The sequence below is a fragment of the Sorex fumeus genome, unplaced genomic scaffold (genome assembly GCF_029834395.1).
Source record: "Sorex fumeus unplaced genomic scaffold, SorFum_2.1 ptg000072l, whole genome shotgun sequence".
Taxonomy (NCBI): Eukaryota; Metazoa; Chordata; class Mammalia; order Eulipotyphla; family Soricidae; genus Sorex; species Sorex fumeus.
In genome coordinates, this window is record NW_026606129.1 from 49,146,332 (window position 1) to 49,172,395 (window position 26,064).

General features: G+C 45.7%; 1 protein-coding gene across 1 annotated transcript; it reads right to left on the minus strand.

Moving 5' to 3' along the window:
• Positions 1-643: 643 nt before the first annotated feature.
• On the minus strand, positions 644-26,064 carry CDC25A (cell division cycle 25A). Its single transcript, XM_056129714.1, has 16 exons — positions 25,975-26,064; positions 23,720-24,431; positions 22,622-22,695; positions 19,473-19,515; positions 17,253-17,289; positions 16,717-16,815; positions 13,730-13,849; positions 10,977-11,108; positions 10,110-10,184; positions 8,019-8,192; positions 6,350-6,448; positions 5,157-5,219; positions 4,971-5,069; positions 4,120-4,250; positions 1,570-1,681; positions 644-1,370 (listed from the first exon to the last, which is right to left on the minus strand). The coding sequence occupies exons 2-16, from the start codon at positions 23,887-23,889 to the stop codon at positions 1,230-1,232; spliced, it is 1,569 nt and encodes a 522-aa protein (XP_055985689.1). The 5' UTR covers positions 23,890-24,431; positions 25,975-26,064; the 3' UTR covers positions 644-1,229.

Sequence of the window (26,064 nt, forward strand, 5' to 3'; positions counted from 1 at the left end):
CCACTGCCCCTCAAATTAAAACATGATAAACTCAGAAAGTTTTACCTTCAAAAGCCACTACGCTACCTCCTGAGAAACATATTCTATGTGGTCATCTTCACACCAGCACCCATTTCCTTCTCATGACCAGGGCTTCCAGCCCTCTCTCCCCACCCTTGGGTGGCCCAGTCAACACTGATTTGATACTCCTTGAGAGTCATAAAATGACTATTTTTTTAAAAATTAAAGTAAAAGCTATAAGAGTATCAGAAGGAAGACACTCAGTGTATGCTCCCCCCTCCCAGCTCAGCCACCTCTGTCCCCTCCTCAGATACCTGCACTAACCTGAGGGTGGCCCATGGAAGCTGCCTGAAGTGCTCTCATGACTGTGACCCTACACCAGCATCAAAAGGAACTGGAGTGAGGGAGGGCAGGAATGGATATCAATGGCCTTTGAGGTAGGTCTGAGAGGTTTAGCTTATGCCCTATAGCCAAGTCTGAGTTGGGGGGCCTGCTTCCACCATATCTCAGTTCTTGGCTTTCAATAGCAGCAGCCCCAGTACCGCAGCACCTCCTGGGGGTGACAGAGCACTCTTAACTGTCCCACAACTCTCAAATTTGCCTCTTCACCCCCATTTCCTTCTCTTTCTTTTTTTTTTTTTAAAAAAATATTAAAAGCAGAGGTAGTCCCTGGGATGCTAAAACCCTACCTAGAATGGCAGTATTTTGACTTAAAGGAGTTAAGTAAGTCTCCAGGAGTTAAAAAAAAAAGTAAAAAACAAAAATAAAGTGATTGATGTAGTTGAATAAATTAAAGACATAGGTGACCCTACAAAGCTCTTTCCTTCCCAGGCTGTCTTTGGTATTTGGCAAGCAGTGTTTCCATTATTACTTCTCTCCAATCCCACTCTTCTTCCCTGCCCTCCTGAATGAAGGCCCGGCCTGGTGAGGAAGTTCCTCCCACTGTGGGGGATGAGGAGTCAGAACATCTTGCTCTGTGCTGTGGTGACAGCCTACAGCCTTGGCACAGTTCTGATGGCAGGAGAGGATGGCTCAGGGACAGAAGAGATGCAGCCAGCGGATACTCAGGGCTCCGACTTCAGGAGTGTGGCAAGTAGGTTTAAGGTGTGGAAGCCCTGGGCCTTTTTTTCCAGGTGTAAACAGCTGGTCTCTTTGTCAAACTTCTCTGCAGCAAAGAGGAGAAGGGGAGGATGATGGAGGGAGGCTTCTGCTCCTGGGCACTGCCATCTTCAGAGCTTCTTCAGACGACTGTACATCTCCCTTTTGCTCTTTTCCCCCGCCCAGGTCCGGCTCTTAGTGCGGAACTTCTTGAGGTCTTCTTTAAAGTCTTCGTGGTGCATTGGCCGGTAGCTGGGTGGCTCACAGTGAGACTAGAAGACAAGAGGAAGCATGACGTCAGAAGCTATATCCCAGACGCAGACCACTCTGGGAGCAACAATGCAAACCCGGACAGGCCCGAGTACCCCGGAGGACAGAGTAGACTCCTGGCAAGAAACAGCTAGGATGATCAGATCCAACCTCCAGCCCAAGTAAGCAGAGGACCATGTTTGCCAGAGACCCCCATCTTACCGGGCATTTCAGGAAGAACTCCTTGTAACCGCCCTTTAGGACATACAGCTCCGGGTAATGGAGTTTGGGGTATTCGTTACCAAGGCGGTCTCTCTCTCTCACATACCGACACCTACATAGGAGTAAAGTAATGTTAGTTCATCCATCCTGAGAAACGTGGGAATAACATGGTGAAAGCGGTTGTCGGGGCTAAGTGTTTCTTCACCCATCTTCCTGATTCAGAACCAATTTGGGTTAATTTAAGTTCCTGGCTGTGTTTTCCCCCACTGTGGTGTTGGGGATCAAACTCAGATGTTACATATTCAGGGCAAAAGCTGAGTCAAGAGTCACAGACTGAGTCCACCTGCATGACTGAGCTTTAAGAAGAGTGCTCACAGGCTGTCTTGTATTAAAGGTAGAGAGGAGGCCCCTGCCCACCTGTTTTGGGGTGTATGTGGCAGTGTTCAGGGAACGGCTGCACTATCTCCCTTGTCTCCGCCTTCCTTGTATCTGACCCAGTCCTCTCAGATACCACTTGCCTCTCACCCCTGGAGATGGCTCTGCACCAGCCCTCACCCCCGCCTAAGAGGGTTTCTTTCTTCCTGAAGCTTTCAAGAAGATTGTGCTCCTTCCTCAAGACACTGATTTGCAGCCTATGCTTGGACCAAAATATTCTCCCGAATAGTCTCACCCGTGGGTGGCTCCTTATTGCCCACACACTGCCATCAAAGCTAACGTATAGTGTGTCACCATGCAGGTCCCCCGAGACCTTGGGTCTTGTTTTATTCTGAAGCACATTCATGCATGAAGAGAGAGGAATTGAAAAACTGATTTGAAATTGAAAAAAAAAAAGGCCAAACAGTGGCCCCCCTGTATCTGTTCAGAAAGGACTGCAAGCTTGAAACGTGATAGTCTTTAGTCAAAGGTGTAGTGATGGGGAGGACAGCAAAGACCTGAGTACAGGGAAGTACTACTAAGTAAACACGCTATGGTTTACTTACTGTCGGTCCTCCTCCTGACCACTCTGGAATATTAGCTCCAAATGTAAACCGGGCATCGTGTGTATTTGGTTCCCTACTGTTCTCAAGAGACCACTAGAGAACTATATCTGGCATTTAAGAGCCAATTCTGAAGAATACTTCTGATTATGAATGATTAGGTTTGATTCAAACTTCATCTCTTCCTGTGGTCAGTCTCAAAGTCCTCATCCTCTGGAGATAAAGGCTGCAGGACTTGGGACTGATCCCAGTAAAGCAAGCATCCTGCCTGTCCTTCTGCTCTGGCCCCATTTGCCCTTTTCTCAATACAAACCACAACCATGTATGTCTCTCCTCTGAGACACTTCCCTGTACTCAGGTCTTTGCTGTCCCCACCATCACTACACCTTTGACTAAAGACTGTCACATATCAAGCTTGCAGTCCTTTCTGAACGGATACAGAGGGGCCACTGTTTGGCCTTTTTTTTCCAATTTCAAATCAGTTTTTCAATTTCTCTCACTTCTATTCTGGTCCACAGCTTGTACTGCTCAGGGCTACTTCCAGCTCAGTGCTTAGAAGACCACGCAGTGCTGGGAATCAAATCTGGGCCTTCCACATGCAAAGCATGAGCTCAGCTTGTTAAGCTAGTCTCTAACCGCCATCATTCACTTCTGATTAACTTTTCTAGCACCGTGCCTTTTGTTGGGCTGGAGCGATAGCACAGCGGGTAGGGCATTTGCCTTGTACATGGCCTACCCAGCTGACCCGTGTTTGATTCCTCCGCCTTCAATTCCTCGGCCCCTCTTGGAGAGGCCGGCAAGCTACCGAGAGTATCTCGCCCACACGGCAAAGCCTTGGCAAGCTACCCGTGACGTATTTGATATGCCAAACACAGTAACAAGTCTCACAATGTTACCGGGCCCACTCGAGCAAATGGATGAACAATGGGTGGAGAATGACAGTAACAGTGCTTTTTGTTTATTTGGGGCCATTCAGTGGTGCACAAGATTTACTATATGGGTAGATTGGGGAACCACAGCATGCCAGGGATTAACATGGGATTTCCACGTGCAAAGCAAGTACATTAACCTTTTTAAAATCTCCAACCCCTGGATGAAGCTATTGGAATACAGATTATTTAAAACATGGTCCTAAAGACCAAAATCTTCATGGACATTCTTGCTAAGAAGGTGTGTATCTGTGGAAGGTACTGCTTTTCACCCTGAATTTGACAATAAGGCCAGATCCCTGGAGCATGGTTTAGGTGCAATAACAGTGTCAGACAGACTAAGAAGTCAGAAAGTTCTCAGCACCTTTTAACTCTGCTCAAGAAAGCTATTTATGAGATCAGGTGACGGCTAAATAAATAGGAATCGGAGATAACATCTATCACATATGCTTTGTACCTTTATAAAACTATTTTTACATGCCAAATAGGTAGTTTAAGGCATGAAAATGCTTTGCAATATGCAAAGAATGTGAGAGGAAGCCCAATATGTTAAAGTACACTCCAGGCTGAAGTCACCACCATCATGTTCTACAAAAGCTCAAAGGACCATAGCCCAGAGTCCACTTTTTTTATGCAACACTCACATGCGAGGGCCTCGTTCAGAAGAAAACTCGCAGTGGAACACAACTATGACACGCTTGCCATCAGTTGGTGTGATGGGCTTCTTGAGCAAAAAGTCTTCAACCTCTTCTTCCATGTGCAAGTTTACTGCACCCTGTAAAAGCACCAGAAACTTTAGGGACCTGCATGCCTGTACATGACTGACACTACCATTAGTGATTCTGTGACAGCAATCTTTAAAGAGGTACCTCAAATTCTTTCCCAACTATTGTGTACTCTGGAGTGGGGTCTGGGAACTTGAGGCCTCTACAAGCCGTAAGGTATCAGCAAAGACTAGCATGTATTTAACAGAGCCTTTACCATTATCTCAGTGCTTCCACTGATTAAAAAGTTAATACATAAAATGGAACCACCAGCTAATTCCCCATGATATCAGATAATGTTTAACACAAACTGAAGAAGCATCATAAAGTTTTGAGACCAGGGAGCTTGCTGCTTCTGGTGGCGTAAGGGACAGAAGAGGAAGCACTCTCTAGCAATGCGGTGTAGTATAGACCAGAGAATTTCCAGTTAGTGTATCTGGGTCAGACCTTTCATACTGGAGTGGGGAGGAAAGGGGATTTTTAAAAGACATCTGGCAGTGCTCAGGGGCTACTCCTGGGATGATGAGGATCAAACCAGGGTCAGCTACATGCAAAGCAAGTGCCTTAGCCTTATAAAGTCCCTCCAGTCTTCTACTTTCTCTGTGAATAGTTCTCAAAGCATGTGAGCTAGTGAAAGCAATCACTATCCCACATTTGGAAAATCAGATGCTGTTCAAGTTGCTTCTGTGTCAGCATGAGAGAACTCATCAGGAAGCCTCAGAAACCCATACCTTGATGTGGCCTCCCTCATATTCATATGGGTAGCGGCAGTCAATGATAACAAACTCTTTAATGAGGTTGGCAAACTTGCCATTCAAAACAGATGCCACCTGTGGAGAGAAAGCCATGGAAAATCAACTTTGGCTGCCAGGAATAACTAGAACCCATGTGTAGTTGGTTCTAAAAGGATTACTTACAATTTCTGGAGCGATATATTTTAAATCTTGATGCTTCCCAGCAACTGTACGAAAGAGATAACCCTTAAAAAAAAAAAGGGGGGGGGCAAATTGAAAATGCACAAATCCAATTTTCACATTGCTTGCTTGCTTGCTGGTTAAGAGGCAACTTTTCTAATATCATATGCTAGGCAATTCATTTATTTATAACTAAAATCTGAAGGCATTTATCTTCATTTTTAGATGGCAGAACTGAGCACATTATCTGCCAGTCAGCTGGATATGAATATAAAAACCTCAAGATAATTTTTTACTTCTTTTAAAAACACTGTGCTGTGGCACATGGGGTTCATGCCTACATGACGGGCCTCTGGAATTTCTGGGGGGCTTTCACCCTCAAATACATTTTCTCTGTACAACGGAGAAATTCAACTCAGCTCCAAATATTCTAATTTTTTTCCCCTTCAGGATGGAATGGGGGAGGAGGGAGGAAGAAAGGAAAGAAGTGACCCTAACTAAGACTCCAGGCCACATGGCAGCGGAGACAACCTGTCCCTTCCTGCCTCCCCTCCAGCTTGGGGTCCTGGCTGTCATGCCCATGAGCTGCCTCTGAGTGCCATCCCAATGCATTAATGGTCTTGAATTTGAGACTCACAAATGAATCTCAAAATGGATTAGTTCCCTACAGAGATGTCTCTGGACTCCAATCATTTACAGTTTTAGAATTCCAGACACGCGCAGCCACTTTCGCAGCCGCGCAACCTCTCCTAATATTCATAACAATAGAAAATAAATTATCTAGCATCTTCCCCTGGCAGGCAGGTTTGAGTGGTGGTGGGAAAATTCGAAATAATGGTGGTGGGACGGGTGTTGAAATATTGAAAGTAATCAATTAATGTGAACAAGCTTATAAAAAAAACAACAGTGACCCTAAGATGATCTTTTGATTCTACAGTAGTTTCCACCCCCCAGTATGTGGGGGTAGGGTTGGGTGAGTTTGGGGCACACACGGGAGTATTCAAGGACTACTCCTGCTTAACTCAGCTTGCTTCCTTTTTGTTGCGGGGAAGGTGTCAAACTTAGGCCTCCTACATGCAAAGCACCACTAAACTATGGGTCCAGGGTTGCATTACTATTGTGTCTCATATCTGCAAGAAATATTCTCTCCTGTTGAGCAATATCCCCAGCCCCTACTTGCATCTGCTCTCAATTACCTTGGAAAAGTCTCCTATAAGGTCCCTTGGGTCATTATCCAAAATGTTCTCAATGGTTCCTTTTGGAGAATATGCCAAAGATAAAGATTGATGAGGACTCTGCAACAAAAATGAAGAATGAGATCAGGATTCTGAACATGACTTTTGCAAACATTCATCTGGATTCTATTAAGGAGACTCAACTTTTGTTGTCTACACTTAGCAAATAAAAGAGCTCTTGATTGAATCTGGAGTGAAATGAATATGGATTACTGAGTATGTCTTTCAATTAGTAAAAAAAAATTTTTCGAGATGTTGGGATCAAATCTAGCAACTCCAAAGCTAAGTCATTATTTTGCTTTACCACTGAGCCATATCTTTACCCCATTTATTATTTATTTGGTTTGGGGTCACACACGGCTGAGGGATGACTCTTGGCAACTTGAGGAAAGATATGTCATGACAGGAACAAGTAACATGCAAGTCAAGAGCCTCGGCCCTTATACTATCTCTCCTGTCTCTTTGTTTTAGGTGGTGCCTGGACCAAAAATGCAGAGTTCCCACACATGCAAGTGCTCTAATGCTGAGTCACATCCTGGGCCTCAATTCCAACTTTAAGGAAAAGATTAAGGTGGGGGAAGGGGAAACAAACACAGGGTTTGATTTCTGGCTCCACCAAACAAGACAGATCAAATCCCAAAACCAAAATTAACATTATTTTCACCAAAACAATGAATAAGAAGGGCCAGGGAAGATAACTCAAAGATTGCAGCACATATTTTAGGTGTAGGATCCAAATGTATATCGGGCACTACATGCGCCCCTGAGCAACGTGAACAAGAGTAGCTTCTGAACACCAGTGGATGAGGTCCAAAAAAACAAGAGAGGATAAAGAGGTAGTATATCAGGTAAGAAACTTGCCTGGCATGCAGCCAACCTGGGTTCGGTTCCTGGCATCCCAAATGGTCCCTTGAGCCCACCAGAAGTAAGCCCTGAGCACTGCTGGGTGTGCCCACTCAAAAAACAAAACAAACAAACAAACCCAAAACACAGACTAAGAGGGCTTAGAGATAGCACAGCAGATAGGGAGGACTTTGAACACAGCTGATTGAGGGAAGAGGGATCAGTGGGGAGCTGCGGTGTGGATAGTACAGGAGTGAGACACTTGCCTTGCACATGGCCAACCCCAATTTGATCCAGGCACTGCACTGTCTGTCCCTTGAGCACAACCAGAAGTGATTCCTGACTTAGGAATCAGCCCTGAGCACTGTGAGGTGTGGTTCAACATTAAGACAAAAAAGTATATGCTTTGCATGTAGTAGCCCTGTCATGAACAACTCCTTGGAAGCACTAAGCTGGATGCTCCAGGCACCAAAACAAAACCAAGGAGCTATAACCAGAACAAACTGAAGTAATCAACAAGGATTTTAAAGCAATGATTATAAGAAAATACTTCCATGAATAAAGAAAAACAAAATAAGTGTCAAAGATAATGTACAAGGTATAGAAAGAGAAGAGGATCTGGATGGAGCACATACTTTGCATGTTGTGACGGGAACGGCACACAGGGTTTCACATTATTATGCACATGCTCTATCAGTGAGCCTTATTCCCAACCTCAAATGGACAATTTAGGCAGGAAAACCCAAGATCACTTTCCACCAGCAAAAAAGGAACTTGCAAAACTAACCTCCTGGTGTTTCTCTGGACTACCAGCCTCTTCAGGCCTTGTCCCAGCCACACTCTTCCTCCGCTTTGGATTTCCAGGTGGAGATTCCTCTTGAGATCGTTCTGATCTCTTCAACATTGATCGGGTATTGGAGCTATATGTGGAAGGGGAGTCAAATTGCTTGCTTCGATTGCCCTTAGAGGAAAGAGAAAAGAGGAAAAAAAAAAGAGAGACCCACCTTTTACTAAAACCTTATTACTTGAATGCCTTGTACACAGCCAGCCAGTTAGATCCCCATACCATATGGTCCTCTGAGCACCTCTAAGTAATTTCTGGACAGAAGAAGGAATAAGACCTGAGCACCACAAATGTGGCTCCCCATCCCCATGACTCCACCCAAAAGACATAGTCGTGTGTGTGTGTGTGTGTGTGTGTGTGTGTGTGTGTGTTTTGGGTCACACCCGGCGATGCACAGGGGTTACTCCTGGCTCTGTACTCAGGAATTACTCCTAGCAGTGCTCAGAGGACCATATGGAATACTGGAAATCGAACCTGGGTTGGCCTCGTGCAAGGCAAATGCCCTATCAGCGATGTTATCACTCCAGCACCAAGCCATAACCCTTTGAGCTATCTCTCTGGCATCTTTTCTTCAAATCAAATGAGATGGAAACAAATCTTTGAGCTCAGGACAGAAACCACTATTTCATGTCTCCAGCAATTCAGTCTGTGTTAACTGTGGAAAAGAAATTCCCCAACTGTGAAGGTCCTTAATGAGGTGGGCTGAGGTGATACAATGGTGATTCACAATGTTGAATAATAGTGGCAATTTTAAAATTCAATTTAAAAACTGGACAGCCATTTCCAAAATGTTCTCAATGTATATTTCTTATCTTTTTTTTTTTTTTTTTTTTTGCTTTTTGGGTCACACCCGGCGATGCTCAGGGGTTACTCCTGGCTCATGCACTCAGGAATTACTCCTGGCGGTGCTCGGGGGACCACATGGGATGCTGGGAATCGAACCTGGGTCGGCCATGTTGGCTGCTTGCAAGGCAAACGCCCTAACCGCTGTGCCATCGCTCCAGCCCCATCAACATATATTTTATATCTTCCAAAAGAACCTAATTTATTTAACCATAACATTTGTTCCTGGGAGCTGGGGGATATGACTCACAATAGTAGGGCACGTGCTTCACAAGTCTGGGTTCAATTCCCAGTACCTTGCATGCAGACCCAAATTCAGCCTCAGCACCACATATGGTCCCCTGAGCACACCAGGCCTGATCCCTGAGTGCAGAGCCAGGTACCACCAGGTGTCACCCCTGAAAACTGCTGGGTGTGGCCCAAAAATTTTGAAAGAAAAAAAATCTGTGAGTTACTATTATTTTTATTGGGGTAAAAGTGCTCAGGTGAACATATGTTGTGTCAGGATAAAACCAGGGTAAGTAGCATGCAAACCAAGTAACTATTAGTTTTTAAATGTTGTGCTAGATGCAATATATGAGAATGATCTGAAGTAAAATGAATTATTCTTCAATGAAGGTTTTCTGACTTTTTAAAAACCAAATACATATTTATCTGTTTATCTCCTCCTATTATTCTCTAGTCCCTATTTTCTCATAACTGAGGGAAAAAAAATACAATAGACCAGTAAGTTCTTTTCTCTTATTGGTGAAAGGGAGCCACAGACATTTTTCATTGCCTCCTACATCTGAAGCAAATGCTCTACTGCTGAGCTACAATCCAGCATGTCCCTTTCCTTTTTTTCCTTTTCTTTCTTTCTTTTTTTTTTTTTTTGCTTTTTGGGTCACACCTGGTGATGCAGATCAATTACTCCTGGCGGTGCTCGGAGGACCATATGGGATGCTGGGAATTGAACCCAGGTCGGCCACGTGCAAGGCAAATGCCCTACCCGCTGTGCTATCGCTACAGTCCTCGCAGCATGTCCCTTTTTTGCATTCATAGTCAGGGGTATCAGTCTCAGTCTGTACTATATACTAGTAAACATTAATAACAAGTCAAAGGAAAGGTTTATAGACCCAAAGCTTTAGTTTTGTCCACTATTCCAGGAGCTCAATTACTGAAGGTTTCTCTCCAGACAATAGGACAACTTACGAGATTTGTAGTTCTTCTCATAACAAGAGGAGCTGTCCAGAGGCTCGCCATGCATGATGGGGTCTCATCATCATTCTACAGAGAAAAATAAGAATTTAAAGATCCAGTAAGTAGACAGGCTGGGAAGAAGGCTCAAAACTACAGTGCATGTTTTCCATGTTGGAATCCCCATTTTGATCTCCAGCAGTCTCTGGTCCCTGAGAGCTGGTGAAATAGCTCCAAAGCACTTCTGGATATGCCTGCCTGCACCAACTCAATTGAAGATTCACTAAATGGACAGGGTGCCTGTCTTGCTAGTCAATCATAGCAACTTCAAATTCTTAGTGCCAAAAGCAATTTCTTGTTGCACTATTCAGCAGTGTGTAAGCACTACAAAAAGGGATTGACCCCTGGCAAGTACCACAGCCAGATGGTGTGACCTCTGGGAATATTCCCAATCCTAACTGTGTGCCTCATTTAAATCTGTAACCCTTGGTAAGCATGTGTGCAACTTATTTCCCAACTTTAAAGTCAAAAGAATCATGGTTACCACTCAGGTATCTGAACACAGCTTAAATTAGTATTCCCTGACTATATGTGTGGTATCCTTAATCCCACTAGTTTTATATCAGGTAGCAAAAAGCCTTCCACTATTCTTATATAATGTTTCTTGCATAAAGTCAAGAATCTTCTGGGTAAGAATCATAGCACTGTCTAAAGTCCCCACAGGATTTAACTGCATTAAAAACAAAGTCTTAGTGAAGTCTTGCTAAATGAGCACAAGCAGTTAAATTACACAAAGATTGATCTTTTTCAAACTAATTTCTAGGGTGATAAGTGAAATCACACAAATTAGTGGAATAGGAACATGTTAAGAACACACACTACCTTTAGATTCTCTCCTTCAAGAAGATCCATGAAGCCATCATCTTCATCTGATAAAGTGGCAGTCACAGGTGACTGTGGCATAAAAAATGGACTAACACTCCCTGGATCACTATCTCTTTCATTTGAGGAAAACTACAAAACAAAAAACATGACTTGTGAAATGACCAGGTTTGATTTCCAAGGATATGTCCACTAATTTTATGAGTAAAAATTCTGTAAGAAATAAAATTTTAGCAGCTAATAAAGAAAAATAAATACTAAATCATAAAGGACTTGACATCCACACATAATCCTGAGAAGAGTCAAGCCTAAAAAGGATTAGCCTTCACAGAGAAACCAGATTTAGTTCACCTTATGGCTATGCTTATAAAGACAAGGTTTACTTTCACAAAATTGTAATGGGTCAACAGGAACAAACACAAGAGTTGATAGGATCATCGGTTAACATGAGGAAAGACAAAAAGGTTCAAGTCAATGGAGACCACAAAACGACCCCTTATTCTTTTAAATTATTTATTATGGTTTTGGGGCCACACCCAGGAGAGCTCAGAGATTATTCCTGGCTCTGCTCAGGAGTGACAACCAGTAGTGCTTGGGGAGCCATATGTGGTGTCAAGGATCAAACCCAGGTTGGTGCAAGGCAAGTGTACTAATGCTCCAAAGTTTTGTATTTTAGTGCTGCACCTGGCTGTGCTTAGAGGCTACTCCCACTCTGCTGAAGCGTGGGGAGGAGTTTGTCACTCCTGGCAGTGAAACCAAGCTCTCAGCACAATGAAGTTAAGAATGAAAAAATGTTTTTCATACGAGACATTTTACGTTTGGTTTTGGTACATGCCTGGCTGGGCTTGGGGGACTATATGTGGTGTGCTCATCTGTTACACATCCCTTTGGCTCCACATGACTTTTTTTTTGGGGGTGGGGTGGGGAGGGATTGTTGTTTTGGGCCAAACTGATGGCATTCAGGGCCTATTCTTGGCTCTGTGCTCAGGGATCACTCCTGGCAGGCTCCGAGGAATCATATGGGGGTGCTGGAAATCAAACCTGGGTTGGCTGTATGCTATTGCTCTGGCCCCGACATGAAACAACTTTTACGAAAGATTTTTAGAAGAATGACTTGGAATAACTTGGTATTCTTTACCTCCTCCCCCCCTTTTTGTTTTTGTTTTGAGGCCAAACCATGTGGTATTCAGGGTTCACACCAGAACTCAGGGAACTATGAGGTGCCAGGGACCAAACCCAGGTGAGATGTGTACAAGGCAAGTGCCTTATTCACTGTACTATCTCTCCTGCCCCAGAGCTAGGGATAAAGTAAATGCTGAGTTTCACATAGGTAAAACATCTGTTTTACCACCAAGTCATTTCCCAGGCCCTGTGCCCTGAGACTGTTTTCCCAGAATGGTCACGGTCACGGTCCTCCCGTTGTTCATCGATTTGCCCGAGCGGGCCCAGTAACGTCTCCATCATGAGACTTGTTGTTACTGTGTTTGGCATATCGAGTACGTCACGGGTAGCTTGCCAGGCACTGCCGTGCAGGCGAGATACTCTCGGTAGCTTGCCGGGCTCTCCGAGAGGGGCGGAGGAATCGAACTCGAGTCGGCCATGTTGGTTGCGTGCAAGGCAAACGCCCTACCGCTGTGCTATCGCTCCAGCCCAGAATGAACAAGATCAAATATTCCTTGCTCAAGTCTAATATTCCAAACACTATCTCTTACTCTGCTCCTCAGATTCAGCAATTATACCAAAAATATGACAGCTAGTTTCAAAAGAGAAAGTTGAAGTAACAACAGTAAGAACTACTGTGGTCCTAACGGCCTCTCTGGCTCCTGATCAAGCTGCTTAATGACAATGATCCCAGAGACTCAAACAAATCTCGAAATCCAACAGCTTTTGGCAGAAATGCATCCGGATCCACAGTAGGTTACTGTTGCCAGGCCACACCAGGGGGGACAGGGTGCTGCCCTCCACCTGCTCCCCCTAGGTGTCTCAGTGGCTGTCATCCTCCAGAGGCCATTGGACAGTCGGGTTTGGGCCCTCAGTGACAAGACACATGGGGCCTCACAGGATGGGGATGGAGCCGGCCCTTTCCTCCCCACCCCAACAAGACCCCAAGTCACCGCCCATGAACGTCCTCTCTGGCTCCTGATCAAGCTGCTTAACGACCATGATCCAAAAGACTCAGGAACAAATCTCAGAACCCAGCAGGTTTTGGCAAATCCCTCCAGATTTAAGTGTTAAAATTTCGGAATTTCAAAATCACGCAGTCACTACTGCAGCCACACAACATCATAGCTATTCTTCACCAGCAATAGAAAACAAATTGTCTACTGTTGCTTTTTCAGCAAATCTGAGTGTTGGGGTAAAATCCCAAATGGTGGGTCTGGTGTCAAAATATTGAATGTGATCAAAGTAGAGAGAGAGTAATGTGGAAATCATCTGCCCCACAGTAGGGGGGGTATGGGGTGGGGGCATACTGAGGTTTTTGGTGGTGGAGAATGGGCGCTGGTGAAGGTACAGGTGTTTCATTGTATGACCGAGACTTAAACCCGAAAGTTTTGTAACTGCTCTCATGGTGATTCAATAAATACAATTATAAAAAAATGAAAAAAAAAAAAGGTGGAGTTCATGCCCAATTCAATCAGCTAATCAGTGGCTGAATAAATAGCAGTACTCCTACATTTAAAAAAAAAAAAAACCCTACTGTGGTCAAAGAGAATGTTCTAATTCTCTTCCCCTATGAAAGCCATAGAACGTACCATCCAAGCTGGGACAGAGTTCTGTCTCTGTGTGAAGAGATCTTTACCCTCCTCAAATCCTTGAGAGTGTAGGCAGCCACGAGATGCAGGTCTTACTGGCTTCTTAAATTCAAAGGCTTCCTGCAAGACAGTATGGGCAAGACATCTTCCACTGTCCATAAAAACTAGCTTAGGGGCTCAGCTGCATCTCAAGTAATACAGTAAGGGAGCAGGCTGCAGTGTACTGCCTCTATACTACCTCCAATTAAGGGTTTACCCGTGTCTAATCTAATTCCACCACGGGATCCACAGAAATAAGAATTTCTAAGACTGAGAACTAAGGTCTTGTGCAGCACTTTTTTCTCTCAAGTCAAATACCATACTTTACTTTCTAAGACAAGGAGCACCTTACTAAAGTACACAAAACATTACACTTGTAAGCTAAATCAATATCTTGTTTTTTATTTTAGGGCCATATCCAGTGATGCTCAGGGATTACTCCTGACTCTGCACTTAGGAATTACTCCTGGTGGTGCATAGGGGCCATATGAGCTACTGGGGCCCAAGTCTGGATTGGCTGCATGCAAAACAAGTGCCCTACCCACTGTACTATCTCTCCACCCCTAAATCAACAACTTTCTAAACTCTAAAGAAATTATTTTCATATAACTACTTGTAAATGGCAGTCAAAACTTTCATTTCAGGCTGGGGTGGTAACTCAGTGCCTTCATACAAGTACTGCCTATACAAGTTTGTGGGTTCAATTTTTGGCACTGCAAAATACCACAAAACTTACATATACTATTCAGCTGTAAAATGAGGTCAGAGAAATAGTCCAAGGGGTAAGGTACACCTTGCACATGACTCAGGCTCAATCCCTGGCACCACAGTCATCAAAGCACAGACCTGAGTGATCCTTGAACTCAAAGCCAGAAGTAAGCCCTGAGTACAGCAGTGTGTGTACCCCATTCCCCCATCCCCAAATGATAAAATCTTGCCATCTGCTGCAATATGGATGAAATTGGAGGGTCTCATGCTAAGTGAAGTGAGTTAGAAGTAAAAGATACAGAACTGGAGAGACAGTAATGGGTAGGATGCTTATCTTCCATAAGGCCAATGTGGGTTTCAATCCCTGATACCAAATATGACCCTTGCAGGAGTGATCCCTGAGTACAGAGCCAGGGATAAGCCCTGGGCACTGCCTGTTGTGGCCCTCCACCAAGAAAGTAAAAGATAAACATCATCTCACTTGTATATGGAGTATATAAAAATAAAGAAGGGTAGGGCCAGAGCAATAGTACAGCATTTTAGGGTACTTTCCCTGCACGTGGTTGACCCGGGTTTGATCCCTGGCATCCCGTATGTTCCTATAAGCACCATCAGGAGTAACTCCTGAGTGCAGAGCCAGGAGAAACCTCTGAGTATTATCAGGATGGCCCCAAAACAAAAACAAAGAAATTAGACAATTCCCAATGGAAACAAATCCTGAGACATGATCAGGGAACTGTAAGAGGGGAGGAGGAAAAAAGGAACATAGGATAATAATGAAGGAATCCTGAAATACTGGAGGGATTGGAAGTAGTAGCTGTATGAACCATGATACCTCACTTAAAACAAAGAAAAAACTTTTCATTTCAGAGCCAGAGAGGTAAATCAAGCAGTAGAGCACACACCTAACATGTGTAAGACCCTGGGTCCAGACTCCTGCTCAACAAGTCTCCCATGGCAGGACTATAGGATGTGACCTTCTTGGACCCTAGGTACTGCCTGGCTGGAGCACTAAACTTAAGTGTAAACCAGCAATACATATGGCCACTGCTACACGACCCTGACCGGTCCTTAAGAGAACCATAAGGCAACTGCATTACTAGTTAAGAATCACTAGCTAACGCCCAGGCTTCCTAAGCACCACATGGGAGTTCCCCACAAGAAAAACAGAAAAACCTACCTGCAGGCTGAAGAAATGACACAGCGAGTAAGGCATTTACCTTGCACAAGGGTGTACAGGGTTCAATCCCCGGCACTCAAAACAAACTGTCTCAATCACCGCCAGGAGTGATCCCTGAGCACAGCTGGGTTTGGCCCCAAAGCAAACCAATGTGCCCCCAACTCGCACTCTCTCTCTCTCTCTCAATTACCAGTTTATTTTTTTTGCTTTTTTGGGTCACACCTGGAGATGCTCAGGGGACCGTATTGGAAGCTTGGAATTGAACCCAGGTCGGCTGCATGCAAGGCATATGCCCTACCCGCTGTGCTATTACTCCAGCACTCAACTACCAGTTTAAATACATTATGAATCCCTGAGACTTGCTGGCCTCTTTAAAAAAAAAAAAAAAAAAAAAAAAGCTCTGTAGCACTGTCCTCCTGTTATTCATCGATTTGCCCAAGCGGGCACCAGTAATGTCTCCACTGTGAGACATGTTACTGTTTTTGGCATATCAAATACACCATGGGGAGCTTGCCAGGCTCTGCCATGCGGGCGGATACTCTCGGTAGCTTGCCAGGCTCTCCAAGAGGGGCGGGAAATAAAAAAAAAGCTTTCCCAAGGTCACACAACTCATCCCATGGTCAATGCAAAGGAGGCAAGACCCTTCCAGAAACACTACTCCAGGTATTATCAAATCACACTTTTGAGCTACGATCTGAGGGAGCTGGGAATGTGTCAATCAGTAGAGCATATGCCAAGCATGTGCAAAGTTCTGAGTTAAATACCTCCCTCCCCCAACCAGTTAACAATAAAACGAACTACCTTCTGAGTAACTTCTGTCAGGAGCTATTTAAAATGATCTATAAAAATCAACTCATTGAGTTCCCACAATAGACCTACTACATATTATTACTCCCAGTTTACAAAGAAATGACGAAGTCTAGAAATTAGAAATCAACCAAGGTGACATAAGTAAGCAGCACGATTCAGCCTAGGTTTCTCAGACTCAAGAGTTGTTTCTCTGTAAGCCACGCTTGTGGGTTTTACCTCTGTCCTGTCAATACACAAATGTGATACTCACATTTTCCTTGTTCTCATCCTGGTCCATCAGCTGAAAGACATGGTCAAGAGAATCAGAATGACTCCTCTTCAATGCTGGGCTACACCCCAAGAACTTCTGCTACCAAAGTATTAAAAGAAAAGGAAAAAAAAAAAAGAATTAGGGCACATAAATAAAAATGGCAGTGGGAAGACTAGCTTTTCATACACTGTAGGAAGTAACCAGGAAATGTGGCTGGAGCTCCGTTTTCCTGGAAAACAGAGCATTTTCCACTACATGGCTTTACACCTATCATCACAATAGCTTCTACCCTCTAAGAGATAAGGGTGCCAAATCAACCCAAAAGTAACATTTACACAAAAAGAACAAAATTCTGATTGCTAGAGATGGAGGAAAGAGCCCAAGAGGTAGTAACTTTTAAAGCTGATTTAGAATGCTTTTGAGACTAAGGAAAATATTTTTACCTCTAAATTAGCATATACTATTAAGGGTCGATCAGTAAGCTAAAGGGACAAATATTCAGTGATATCTCAAAATAAACAAGGGAACTAACTTACAGGTAGGGAATTTATTCTCCTCATGGGATTTTCAAGGCTGCAATGAGATCAGAAGGTAAATAATGAGAATAAAGCAAGTAAAGCTTGTACACATTACAAGCGGCATCCTGTTTATGATATAGGCAGGAGAAAAACATATCCCCTTTTAGACAATATGAAAGAACAGACTTTTTTTGTTGGGGATGATGAGGGGGTTACTACTACTTGCTGCTGGGGCACCATGCAGTGCTAGAGTTAGAATCCAGGTCTCCCACATGCAGTGCATGTAGTAAGCTCATAGACTCAGTCCAAGAACAATTTCATTTTTGTACTTTTGAGTCACACCCAATGGTGCTTGGGAGTTACTCCTGACCTTGTGCTGGGGGTGACCTCCAGTGTGCTTTAGGAATATGCGGTGCTGATGGAATTTAAACCAGAGCCTCCTGCATGCAAAACACGTGCTCAGCTTATGCTATCTCTGGCCTACAAGATTTTTTTTTAAAGGGGATATTCACTTGTTTGAGATGCTAAGTGTATACTCTGGCAGATGTGGAATGAATAGGACATATGAGGGAATGGTAGAAGAGAAGTAGGCATACACTGGTCAAAGCACCATGTCTTACAAGTACTTAAGGCAGTTCAGAGTCTATGAAACAGATAATGGTAAGTTATTGAAAATTTTGAGGAAGGATACCTGGATACTAAAAGTTATCAGTATATCTCTACCTCTCTAGCCATAATGTCTCATTCTCATTTTTTTAAAAGTTGCCTTCTAATCCTCAAAAATACTCAAAAAAAGTGAGCTAGGGAAATAGCTCAAATGGTTAACGCACATGCTTTTCATGTAGGAGGTCTGAGTTTGATCTAGGCACTGCATGGTCTCCTGAGCACCAGAGGATTAGCTCCTAAGCACATGCCTTGTGTAACCCCAAAACAAAATTTAATTTTTATTTATGACAGTTAAGTTTTTATATCCAGTCTTTTATCTATTAGGTAAGGATAAGCGGAATGAAATCAACATTGTAAGTGCAGAAGACTCCCTTCTTTCTTTTCCCCCCCAGATTGGAGCTGTCGCAGCTTGAGGGAAATGGTTTGTGAGAACTGAAGGCTGTCTTGGCTCTAAGGATGCTGAATGTGCTGTGGGGAGGGCTGCGGGGATTATGCACTGCATAAGCATGCAAAAGACATTATGCTAACAGGAGAACCATATGCAGGAAGGTCAGATTCTACATATCATCCATTTCTGCAATTCTCAAATCTCATAATAATCTTTAACCTAGACTGCATTCTGTCTGCATAGGTGTTTTAAAATTATTAAATGAATTCACATGCACTTATTCCTGGCCATAACATTATTGAATTTGGCGGGGAGGGGAGTGCGGGGGTTGTGGTTCACACCCAGCAATGCTCAGGAGTTACTCCTGGCTTTGCACTCAGGAAATATATGAGATGCCAGGGATCAAACCTGGGTCAGCTGTGTGCCATGCAAATGTCCTACCCACTAAATTATTGCTCCAGTCTTTTACCTTCAGCAGTAACATTACTGTATTTCAAGCAGGATGCACAAAATAATTGTACTAACAATTTATATGGAGCTAGAAAGATAGAACAGTGGGTCAGAGCAGACCCAAGTTCGATCCCCAGTATTTCATAGTCTTAAGGGAAATGTCCAGCTGGAGCAATAGTACAGCGGTAGGGCATTTGCCTAACAAGCGGCCAAGATGGCCGACCCGAGTTCGATTCCTCCACCCCCTTGGAGAGCCCAGCAAGCTACCAAGAGTATCTCGCCCGCAGGGCAGAGCCTGGCAAGCTACCCGTGATGTATTTGATATGTCAAACACAGTAACAAGTCTCACAATGGAGATGTTACTGGGCCCGCTCGTGCAAATCGATGAGCAACGGGAGGACCGTTAAGGGAAATGCCCATCTTAGCACAGGAGTAATCCCTGAGGAACACTGGCTATTAAACAAATCCAAAAATGTTATATGCATGTGCCTTTTTATGAATTAACAATTTTGGGGGTCTGGAGAGACAGTACAGCAGGTAGGGTGCTTGCCTTGCGATTAATCAACCTGGGTTTAATGCCAGGCATCCATTATGGTCCCCCGGTGAATAACTACTCACAGCCAGGAATAATTCCTGAGTGTGGTGCACAGCCAGGAGTACAGTCTGAAGATCAACAGGTTTGGCCCATAAAAACAACAAAAAAATAGAAAACATTGAAAGCAGTGAATACACACTTTTCTTTGCTGTCCAAAGGTCCAGGAGAATCCAGACAAAAACCTGTGAGAAATTAAAAATTAAAACAAAGAACTCAGGATAAATAAAGCATATTTCACGTAATTGTCATTACCATAACGAAAGAGGCCAGAATCAGAGACAATACAGTGGGCCTAAAGCTGAACCCAAGCACCACATGGTCCCCCATGACTGTAGGAGTAATCCCTGAGTATAGAGCCAAGGGGCCATATAGGATGCTGAGGATTGAATCTGGGTCAGCTACATGCAAGACAAGTGGCCCACACAATGTGCTATTGTTCCAGGCCCTGGTTGTTAATTTTTAAAGGGGTACTCTTGATGCTTGAGGGGACCATGTGGTGCTGCGGATTAACCAGGGGTTGGAACAATAATACACAGGGTAGGCCACTTGCCTTGCACATGGCTGACCAAGATTCAATCCCCAGCATCCCATATATCTCCGGAGTCTGCCAGAAGTCTGTCCTAAGTGCAGAGTCAGGAGTAAGGTAAGCCCTGAGTACCACAGAGTATGGCCCCAAAACAAACAAAATAAATAAGAACAACTAGGCAAAAGAGATAGCACTGGAGTAAGGCACTTGCCTTGCATGTGGCTAACCTGGCTAGTACCTATGGTCTCATAAGCACACACAGAAGTGATCTCTGAGCAGGGCCAGAGCAATCCGTAAGCACAGCTGAGTGCGGTCCAAAAGCCAAAAAAAATTCCTATGGGTACATGTCTTTTCAGGGATATTTGAGAATTCAAAGTTATAAGTTACCTGGTTTCAACCACAGACAAAAAAACAATAAAGTTTTGGGGCTGGAGCGAAAGCACTGCGGGTAGGGCATTTTCCTTGCACAGAGTCGACCCAGGTTCGATTCCCAGCATCCCATATGGCCCCCTGAGCACCATCAGGAGTAATTCCTGAGTGCAGAGCCAGAAGTAACCCCTGTGCATCGTCAGGTGTGACCCAAAAAAGCACTTGGGACACACTCAGTGATGCTAGGGGTTACTCTAGCTCTGTGCTCCAAGAAACATGCTGCCCCTCTAGAATAGTTTTATTTTAATTGTTTTTGAAACTATTGAAATTAATAGTTTTAATTTTAAATGTTTTATCAGAAAACTTGAATTATTTGGGGTTTTAGAAAATTTAATTAGTCACAGGACAAGCAAAGTCAAGTATAGATTACCTTGAACAAAATAACACCAACTGAGGTACCCATCTTAGCTAAGGTAGCAGGAAGACATGCTAAGCATGACCCAGTCTCAGTAATGCCTGCTTAGGGGGAAAGAGAGATCGTACAGCAGGTAAAGTGCTTGCCTTGTACCTGGCCTACTAGGGATTGATCTTGGGCACCCTATATGGTCTTGAGCCCCATCAGAAGTAATGCTTAAGCACAGAATCATGAGTAAGCCCTAAGCACCACTTGGTGTGGCCCCAAAGCCAAAAACAACAAATTGTCTGTCTAGAACACATTCTTCCTCCAGGTCTATATAAACCTATAAACTGGAAATATTAGCTCCTCACTGAGAGTACCGTGTGCCATGCGACACAAATGAGGATCCCACATTTGGAAAATGAGAACAAAAAACCTACATTTGAAGACCTGCAATTTGTGCCCAGGATGATTTCCATCTATACTAACATAGATAAATCCAGCAGTAATATGAATTAGAATAAAATGCACTGGCACATTTCATCCCTAGCAGGCTCACTGCAATAATTTCATTAGGCTTTCAATAATTTGATCCTACATTTAACCACTAAGATTTTCAGACTGTCATTTAATAGAGATAAGATTAAGCAAAAGATATGGTTCGGTGGTAGAGAACCTGCCTTGCATGAGAGAAGCCCTAGGTTTGAAAAAGTGATTCTGTTCACTTTACTACCCTAATTCATCCCCAAGACCAAGTACACAACCTCCTTGCAGACACTTGGTACATTTTATTTCTGCCAACAAACTAGCAGTGAGTCCTTTGCAGTTCTTATTTGTGTGTGTGTGTGTGTGTGTGTGTGTGTGTGTTGTTTTGGGCCTTAGGATTTACCCCTGACTCTATGCTCAAGTAATCACTCTTGCCAGGGCCTTGGTGCTGTATTCTACTGCGCTATTTCTCTGCCATTCTTTGTACAGTTTCTTTTTTATGGGAGGCTAGTGGCACAGCTGGTAGTGCTCAGGGCTTATTCCTGGCTCTACACTCATGGCAAAGCCTGGCAAGCTACCCGTGACATATTCAATATCCCAAATACAATGTGTCACAATGGAGACGTCACTGGGCCACTCGAATCACTCCTGGCAGGGTTTGAGAACCATATAGGGTGCTAGGGATCAAATTCAGGTATGGTTGAAAGCCAGGTGCCTTACATTCTTTTTTATGCCTAACATAATTTTCCCAGGCCCATCTTGGCATAGTTCTTAAGGATGTTTGTCGTGCAATACCAAGGCTTCTCTCTGTCCTTCTTCTAATACCCAACAAACTAAGTTCCTAGGTGATATCACAAGTTTCAGCAAATTCCAAGTACTGCTTCCCACACAACAGATACTTAGGAATATTTAAGACAAATCCTGATTCAACCCCAGGCAGAGCATACCAGGAGTGCCCCCCCCCCCTTTTTTGTTCTTTAGGTCACACCCAGCGATGCACAGGAGTGCACAGGAGTTATTCCTGGCACTCAGGAATCACTCCTGGCAGTGCTTGGGGGACCATATGGGATGTTGGGAATCAAACCTGGGTTGGCCACGTGCAAGGCAAACACCCTACCCGCTGTGCTATCGCTCCAGCCCCCAAAAATTGTTTTAATGAAAGAAAAAAAGGGGTCAGAGCAAGAGTATAGCAGGTAGGGCGTTTGCCTTGCACGTGGCCAACCCAGGTTTGATCCCTGGCATCCCATATGGTCCCCCAAGCAATGCTAGAAGTAATTCCTGAGTGCAGAGCTACAAGTAATTAATCCCTGAGCATTGCCAGGTATGACCCAAAAAAAAAAGAAAAAAAAATGCAGCCAGAGCCATAGTATAGCTGGTAGGGTGCTCGCCCTGTGCACAGCTGGCCCGGGTTCACTTCCTGGCACACCATATGGTCCCCTGAACCTGGCATAGCATACCTCGTTGCACCCTAGTCCCAAGAAAAAAAATTAAAAAGGGACTAAAAGATTACCTGAATCAGTAGACTCTGAGGACCCCATTCTCTGAAGACTGCTATTTCTCACCTCCGGTGGCTGTTCATATTCACTGAAATCAAGAAATAATTGTTTTTAGAACATCACTAAAAGGTTACAGACATGGGGCCAGAACAGTAAGCACAGTGGGTGCTTGCCCTGCGCATGGCCAACCTGGGTTCGATCCCTGGCACCCCAAATGGTCACCCAAGCCCACCTGAGCATAGGGAGTGTGGCCCAAAAGCCATAAAGAAAAGGTTATAGAGAGGGTATGGCCTCTGAGGCTACTATTAACTAGTAGTGAGGCTGCTGTCAGCCACCACCACTTCTAGGCCTCACCACGGACCACACGTTGTCTAGATCAGCAGTTAGTGCCTGAGAACCGGGATGTGGCCGCTCTGGATCGCACTGCAGGGCAGGAAAGGTCACTAGCATGGGGGGTTTCCCCTGAAGTGGGAGGATGTGCTCTAGACACCCACACAAGGCCATGCTGCTGCTTTTCCCTGCTTCCAAGAATAGGTTCCATGACATGTGCTTCCTCGGCCTCTCCAGAAACACCGCGGGATGGATGTTTTGCTAGAAGGAAAAGTCCAGGAGGGTTCCGAATATGCAAAGCCGAGTAAAAATGCCCGGCTTTTAGGAAAGCATGGGATGGACATCGGAACGCAACCTGGGCGAGGAACCGCCACGATTATGCACAAAGGCCAGGAAGGAAAACGCTACGGCCCTTTGTTGAGGAACAAAGCTCACAGGAAACTAAGATCCCATGAGGTGGTTCAGCCAAGGTTGGAAGCAAGTGCCCTAGGAGGGTCTGCTTCCCCTCACCAACCCCCCCACCCCGCCTCGATTTCAAAGGGCTGGCTGGGGTAGCAGCAGGGGTAAGCCCGGAGGGGCAGCTCAGTTGGGGAGTCGGGCCCGTCTCGGAGCTGAGGGGGAGCCTGGAGGATCGGAACGGCCTCTCCCGCCCGACATTCCGCCTGGGGGAAGGGTGCACATGGCAGGGGCCCTGGCCGGCGGGGCCGCGGGCGAGCAGCTCCCCTCCTTCTCCCGGCCAGATCCTCCCCCCAGAGAGCCGTCCCGGCGGCCCCCCTCCTCACCTGCCCAGCCCCTGCAGCCGGTCCATGGTGACCGTCAGGTTGGTGACAGGCGACAGGCCCCCGGCGGCCGTCGCGCCGAACAGGGCCTTCACGACGGGCTGAGGCGCGGGAGGGGGGCTGCAGGCGAAGAGCAGGCGGCGGCGGTGCGGGGGCTCCGGGCCCAGTTCCATGGCGGCGCCCGGTCTCCCTGGGCTCTCGCTCCTTCTCCCTCCGCCTCCGCCGCCCCCGCCCCGCCCCGCCGGCACCCGCCTCGGCCGCGCGCCCCGCCACCGGCGCCCGCGGGTCAAACACAAACACGACCCCGCGGTTCAGGGCTGCCGCTGACGCCGGTACGCGGCGCGGACGGGTGGCGGTGCGGAGCGGGCAGGCGCCGGCCACATGCACGGGTGCGTCCCCTCTCAGCCCGCGCGGCCAGCGGGCGGGCGGGCGCCGGCAACCTCAAGATTAAATCTAAACAAACGCGGCAAGTCGAGGAGAGGAGAAGGGAGAGTCGCGAGGCAACGGCCCAGGATCACTGTTTCCGTCTTTTTCACTCTGTCTCTTCCACTTCCTAGCCAGGGTCGCAGCAAACAGGGCGACCTTCACCTCCTTCCTGGGCTGTCGCCGCCGAAGTGGCCTTTCGCGGTAAATAGCTGCTCTCTGGCACCCGCCGCTGCCCCGCCCTCATTTCCTAGTTGGCGCCAAACGGAATCCACCAATCAGTGAGCAACTTCTCCTCCTCGCTCCCGAATGGCAGCTAGGCTAGACCAATGAGAGGCGGAGATGGAAAGAGCTCGCGCCATTCTGGCTCGCTCACCCGCTCTCAGAAAGGGGCGGGGCCTCCGCCAGACCGGAGCCGGGGGCTAGAGGTCAATGAAAACTCCCGGCTGAACCTGCGAATCGCCGCTCGAGACCGTGAGGCTCCCTTAGCCCGTTGCATGCTGGGAAGCGTAGTTCCCGCGCGCGTGCCTGGTTCCCCCACCCCCACCCCCGTCCCCCCACCACATACCCTCTTATGGCTCAAGGCTGCATCACCCTGCAGTCTGAGAGAGCGTGGAGTTTGCAGAAGGCCGTCGGAGCCACTGGAAGTCAGGCAGGAAATAGTCTTGACTCAGCCTATAAACTGCAATATTGTGGAGCCTTGTCTGCCTACCACCCCTCTCCCCTTGCATCCGGACCCCAATTTATAATAAGAGAGAAAACGGAATGACCTAGGACTGGGCCCTGCCTGCTACTAGGATTCAGTCTAGGCTGTGGATGTCAGTATTCTGTTCACCTACCTTTTAGCTCTTATTACATCTTCATTTCTTTCTCTTCCACCCTTGCTTATCCCACTGGGAGCTCCTTGATAGTAATATGGTAAATATGGTAGGGCGTTTGTTTTCCACACAGTTGACCCGGATTCGATTCCCAGCATCCCATATGATCCCCTGAGCACCGCCAGGAGTAATTCCTGAATGCAGAGCCAGGAGTAACCCCTGTGCATTGCCAGGTGTGACCCCCCCCCCCAAAAAAATATATATATAGTAGCTAATGGTTGTGTAGTGCTTCTTTTTATTTTTTTTAATTTAAAAAATTTTTTCTTTTTTTGCTTTTTGGGTCACACCCGGCATTGCACGGGGGTTACTCCTGGCTCATGCACTCAGGAATTACTCCTGGCAGTGCTCGGGGGACCACATGGGATGCTGGGAATCGAACCTGGGTCAGCCGCATTCAAGGCAAATGCCCTACCTGCTGTGCTATCGCTCCAGCCCCTATTTGTTTATTTTTGTTTTGGGGCCACACATACTGGTGCTCAGGGGTTACTTCTGACTTTGTGCTTAAGGATCACTCCTGGTGGTGCTCCGGGGACCATCTGGAGTGCCTGATGGAAACCAGTTAGTTACAAGCAAGGCAAGCACCTTAACTGCTGCACTATTGCTGCCCCCTCTTTTTCTTTTCCTTTTTCTTTCTTTTCTTTTTTTTTTCATTTTTGTAGGCCCAGAGGGAAATGATTAGAGAAATATTTTCTCCCCAGTCATTACCCCCAGCCTATGACTTTTTTTTTCCTTTTTAATTTCTTTTGTTTGGGGGAAGGGCTACACCTGATGGCGCTCAGGGTTTACTCCTGGCTCTGGCTCTAAACTCAGGAATCACTCCTGGCAGTGCTGGGAGACTGGGGAGGGGGGGCAGTGGGGTGCTGGGGATCAAACTCAGGTGGGCTGTGAGCAGAGCAAGAGACTTACTCACTCTAATATCTTTTTGGCCCCATGTTTTCTCTTAAAAGTTGACTAAACAAGGACAGGAGTGCATGCTTTGTAAACAGGAGACCCACCCAGTTTTGATCTTCAGTACTGTTGCCTGATTTTCTGAGACTGGCCAGGAGC

What these genes read in the sequence shown, in the direction of transcription:
- CDC25A (XM_056129714.1), bottom strand. Translation starts at nt 23,889, where the DNA reads ATGGAACTGGGCCCGGAGCCCCCGCACCGCCGCCGCCTGCTCTTCGCC. An exon ending in GGAGAATAAATTCCCTACCT is followed by an intron (nt 16,816 to 17,252) that starts GTAAGTTAGTTC and finishes ATACTTTGGTAG; the next exon opens with CAGAAGTTCTTGGGGTGTAG. An exon ending in TTGAAGGAGAGAATCTAAAG is followed by an intron (nt 10,185 to 10,976) that starts GTAGTGTGTGTT and finishes TTTTCTCTGTAG; the next exon opens with AATGATGATGAGACCCCATC.